At 46.1% G+C, this 5,000-nt stretch overlaps 1 protein-coding gene across 1 annotated transcript in view; it reads left to right on the top strand.

Moving 5' to 3' along the window:
• pim2 (Pim-2 proto-oncogene, serine/threonine kinase) overlaps positions 1-5,000 on the top strand; it is a 6,041-nt gene that overhangs the window by 11 nt on the left and 1,030 nt on the right. Inside the window, exons 1-7 of the mRNA XM_054609930.1 lie at positions 1-234; positions 1,650-1,750; positions 1,899-1,949; positions 3,004-3,212; positions 4,205-4,374; positions 4,605-4,781; positions 4,885-5,000. The exon at positions 1-234 is cut by the window's left edge and continues 11 nt beyond it; the exon at positions 4,885-5,000 is cut by the window's right edge and continues 1,030 nt beyond it. Of these exons, the coding sequence (XP_054465905.1) occupies positions 186-234; positions 1,650-1,750; positions 1,899-1,949; positions 3,004-3,212; positions 4,205-4,374; positions 4,605-4,781; positions 4,885-5,000 (873 nt within the window). The 5' untranslated portion in view covers positions 1-185. The remainder of the gene's footprint in view (positions 235-1,649; positions 1,751-1,898; positions 1,950-3,003; positions 3,213-4,204; positions 4,375-4,604; positions 4,782-4,884) is intronic.

Here is a 5,000-nt window from a genome sequence, read left to right as displayed (position 1 = left end):
GAAGGTCCTTATCGGCCTAACGAGACTAACGAGACTAACGAGACTACCGGGACTAACGAGACTACCGGGACTAACGAGACTAACGGGACTACCGGGACTAACGAGACTACCGGGACTACCGGGACTACCGGGGGAATCTAACCGGGCACCGGATGGACTCTGTCACCGTCTGAGCCGCTCTCAGCATGCTGGAGAAGAGAGCCGAGCTGCGTGAGGAGGAGGAGAGAAAGCACGGTACGAACCCTACGCTACGCTACTACGTTACTACGCTACGTTACGTTACGTTACGTTACTACGCTACTACGTTACGTTAGTTACTTACGCTAGTTACGTTAGTTACGTTAGTTACTTACGCTACTTTAGTTACGTTACTTACGTTACTTTAGTTACGTTACTTACGCTACTTACGTTACTTACGTTAGTTACGTTACTTTAGTTACGTTTAATCCAGGTTGTTACGTTAACACACACGTTAGTTACGTTACTTTAGTTACGTTTAATCACAGGTTGTGTTTACACACACACACACACACACACACACACACACACACACACACACACACACACACACACACACAGTACACACACACACACACACACACACACACACACACACAGTACACACACACACAGTAACACACACACACACACAGTAACACACACACACACACACACACAGTGAAGGTGTCGACTCTTCAGGCACCTTTAAGAAGATCAGATCAAACTTTATTGATCTCCAGAGATCAGGTGTCACAACAGCTCAGAGAACTAGTGAAGGAACCCTTAATATGTAGGGTTCTCTCTCTAGTGAGGGAACCGTTCTAATGTAGGGTTCTCTCTCTAGTGAAGTAACCGTTCTAATGTTGGGTTCTCTCTCTAGTGAAGTAACCGTTCTAATGTAGGGTTCTCTCTCTAGTGAGGGAACCGTTCTAATGTAGGGTTCTCTCTCTAGTGAGGGAACCGTTCTAATGTAGGGTTCTCTCTCTAGTGAGGGAACCATTCTGATCTTGGGTTCTCTCTCTAGTGAAGTAACCGTTCTAATGTTGGGTTCTCTCTCTAGTGAAGTAACCGTTCTAATGTAGGGTTCTCTCTCTAGTGAAGGAACCGTTCTAATGTAGGGTTCTCTCTCTAGTGAAGTAACCGTTCTGATGTAGGGTTCTCTCTCTAGTGAAGTAACCGTTCTGATGTAGGGTTCTCTCTCTAGTGAAGTAACCGTTCTAATGTAGGGTTCTCTCTCTAGTGAAGTAACCGTTCTAATGTAGGGTTCTCTCTCTAGTGAAGTAACCGTTCTAATGTAGGGTTCTCTCTCTAGTGAAGTAACCGTTCTAATGTAGGGTTCTCTCTCTAGTGAGGGAACCGTTCTAATGTACCGTTCTAATGTAGGGTTCTCTCTCTAGTGAAGTAACCGTTCTAATGTAGGGTTCTCTCTCTAGTGAGGGAACCGTTCTAATGTAGGGTTCTCTCTCTAGTGAGGGAACCGTTCTAATGTAGGGTTCTCTCTCTAGTGAAGTAACCGTTCTAATGTAGGGTTCTCTCTCTAGTGAAGTAACCGTTCTAATGTAGGGTTCTCTCTCTAGTGAAGTAACCGTTCTAATGTAGGGTTCTCTCTCTAGTGAAGTAACCGTTCTGATGTTGTGTTCTCTCTCCAGGAAAGGAACCGTTCTGCAGTCAGTATCACTGTGGTTCTCTGCTTGGCAGTGGAGGTTTCGGTTCCGTGTTTTCAGGCCAGAGGCTCTCTGATGGACTGCAGGTCAGACGACCAACATTCAGACTGTTCTTCACGTTCTTCACGTTCTTCACGTTTAGTTTTTTATTTCTGTCCATTGAATCATAAGAGCTCATTAATACATTTTGTTTGATTGATATAAACTCGTCTTCCGTCCTTTTTGTCCCTCCAGGTTGCCGTCAAACAGATTTCCAGAGACAGAGTTCAGCAGTGGGCCAGACTGGTGAGTGATTACTGATTACTGGTCAGATCTGAGAACAGCTGGAGTTGGGCTCTAAAGTCACTCCATCGGTTCTATTGATCCACTGATCAGGTTCATGGATGAGGTGTAAACAGACCTCGGGTCAGTTCTGCCCTCTGCTGGACTGACAGGTGAACTACAGACGTGGGCGGGGCCGGCCCCCTGTGATGTCACGGGTCAGTAGATGACAGCAGGATTTCCCCTCAGTGACGAACTTACTTCTTATTCATCAGAACTTTAACTGGGACACCCCCCACCACATAAACCACCTGGAACACACCTGCAGGCGGTGGAGAGGGCAAACCCACCTCCATGACGTGTTATTGTGATGTTATTAACATCTTTACTTCAGTTACTTTATGTATTCTAAGTTTACAGCCCGTCAACAACTCACTGATTACACTTTAAAGAGTTGTTTAGTCAATAAAAAAATAGCTTTTCAAGCAAGTATATCAAACAATTATTGTGGTTTTTTTGGGGTATACATGAAAGTAAACAAACTGTTGGTCTGATACAGTGAGACATAATCAATAGTTTAATTAATAATGAAAATAATGGTTTTAATACCATTACAAAGTTTTAAATGAAAGGCTATATAACTATATATTTATACATATTAACTGTGTGTATTTATACATATTAACTGTGTGTATTTATACATATTAACTGTGTATTTATACATATTAACTGTGTGTATTTATACATATTAACTGTGTGTATTTATACATATTAACTGTGTGTATTTATACATATTAACTGTGTGTATTTATACATATTAACTGTGTGTATTTATACATATTAACTGTGTATTTATACATATTAACTGTGTATTTATACATATTAACTGTGTGTATTTATACATATTAACTGTGTATTTATACATATTAACTGTGTATTTATACATATTAACTGTGTGTATTTATACATATTAACTGTGTGTATTTATACATATTAACTGTGTGTATTTATACATATTAACTGTGTGTATTTATACACATAACTGTGTTTATAAAGTATTCCTCTGTGACCCTCTCAGCCCGGTGAGGTCAGTCCCGTTCCCATGGAGATCGCTCTGCTGCAGCGGCTGTCGGAGGTCGGAGGTCACGGGGGGGTGGTCCATATGCTGGACTGGTTCGAGGTGGAGGGGCGGGGCTTCCTGCTGGTTCTAGAGCGCCCGCCGCTGTGCCAGGATCTGTTTGACTTCATCACCGAGAGAGGAGCGCTGACGGAACGCCTCGCACTCAGGTTCTACCCTCTCCTGTTCTCCTCTCTCCTGTTCTACTCTCTCCTGTTCTACTCTCTCCTGTTCTACCTCTCCTGTTCTCCTCTCTCCTGTTCTACTCTCTCCTGTTCTACCCTCTCCTGTTCTACCTCTCCTGTTCTACCTCTCTCCTGTTCTACCTCTCCTGTTCTCCTCTCTCCTGTTCTACCTCTCCTCTCCTGTTCTACCTCTCCTGTTCCTCTCTCCTGTTTCTCTCTCCTGTTCTCCTGTTCTCTCTCCTGTTCTACCCTCTCCTCTCTTCTACTCTCTCCTGTTCTACTCTCTCCTGTTCTACCCTCTCCTGTTCTACCTCTCCTGTTCTACCCTCTCCTGTTCTACCTCTCCTGTTCTCCTCTCTCCTGTTCTACCCTCTCCTGTTCTCCTCTCTCCTGTTCTCCTCTCTCCTGTTCTACCTCTCCTGTTCTCCTCTCTCCTGTTCTCCTCTCTCCTGTTCTACCCTCTCCTGTTCTCCTCTCTCCTGTTCTCCTCTCTCCTGTTCTCCTCTCTCCTGTTCTTCTCCTGTTCTACCCTCTCCTGTTCTCCTCTCTCCTGTTCTACCCTCTCCTGTTCTACCCTCTCCTGTTCTCCTCTCTCCTGTTCTACCCTCTCCTGTTCTACCCTCTCCTGTTCTACCCTCTCCTGTTCTACCCTCTCCTGTTCTCCTCTCTCCTGTTCTACCTCTCCTGTTCTACCCTCTCCTGTTCTACCCTCTCCTGTTCTACCCTCTCCTGTTCTACCCTCTCCTGTTCTCCTCTCTCCTGTTCTCCTCTCTCCTGTTCTACCTCTGTTCTCCTCTCTCCTGTTCTACTCTCTCCTGTTCTCCTCTCTCCTGTTCTACTCTCTCCTGTTCTCCTCTCTCCTGTTCTACCCTCTCCTGTTCTACTCTCTCCTGTTCTCCTCTCTCCTGTTCTACTCTCTCCTGTTCTACTCTGTGGTTCTGTAGTTAAAGTTCTCTGTTCCGTTGTGTTCCCCTCAGGTTCTTCCGTCAGGTGGTGGAGGCTCTGCGGTTCCTTCACGCTCACGGCGTCGTGCACAGAGACATCAAGGACGAGAACATCGTGGTGGACACGAGGACGCTGGAGGTGAAGGTCATCGACTTTGGATCCGGAGCTCCTCTTAAAGAGACGGCGTACAGCGAGTTTGAAGGTACAGAGAACCGCTGTCAATAAAGCTTCATGGTTTGAATCATGGGAGGGACTTCCTGTAGTTTGACTTTGGACCGTTGCATTTGAAGACTCACAGAGATGTTTGAGACATTTTAGAGATGAAACTATAACAGGAAGGTTATTGATTATGAAAATGAGTGAAAGTCCTCAGACTGTGTTGATAACTCTCCTCCTCGTCTCCTCGTCTCCTCGTCTCTCCTCCCTCCTCAGGCACTCGGGTCTACAGCCCCCCCGAGTGGATCCTGTCTCAGTCCTACGAGGCGGTCTCTCTCACCGTCTGGTCTCTGGGCGTTCTGCTCTTCGACATGGTGTGCGGCGACATCCCGTTTGAGCGCGACCAGGAGATCGTCAGGGCGACGCCCATCTTCACCAGACGGGTCTCTAAAGGTGAGCAGAGGCTCCGCCCACTTCTCTGACCACTGTGCAACCTGATTGGCTGAAATGCCCAGACGTTTAACCAGAGCCTCAAATCAATGTATTTTCTTCCCAGAATGCCAGTCTCTGATTCGCTGGTGCCTGTCGTACCGTCCCGAGGAGAGACCGACTCTGGAGGAGATCCTGTCTCACCCCTGGATGGAGGGAGGACAGGGGGGGAGGTGGAAGGAG

Source organism: Anoplopoma fimbria, chromosome 12, assembly GCF_027596085.1.
Source record: "Anoplopoma fimbria isolate UVic2021 breed Golden Eagle Sablefish chromosome 12, Afim_UVic_2022, whole genome shotgun sequence".
Classification (NCBI taxonomy): domain Eukaryota; kingdom Metazoa; phylum Chordata; class Actinopteri; order Perciformes; family Anoplopomatidae; genus Anoplopoma; species Anoplopoma fimbria.
This window is presented reverse-complemented; position numbering and strand designations above follow the sequence as displayed.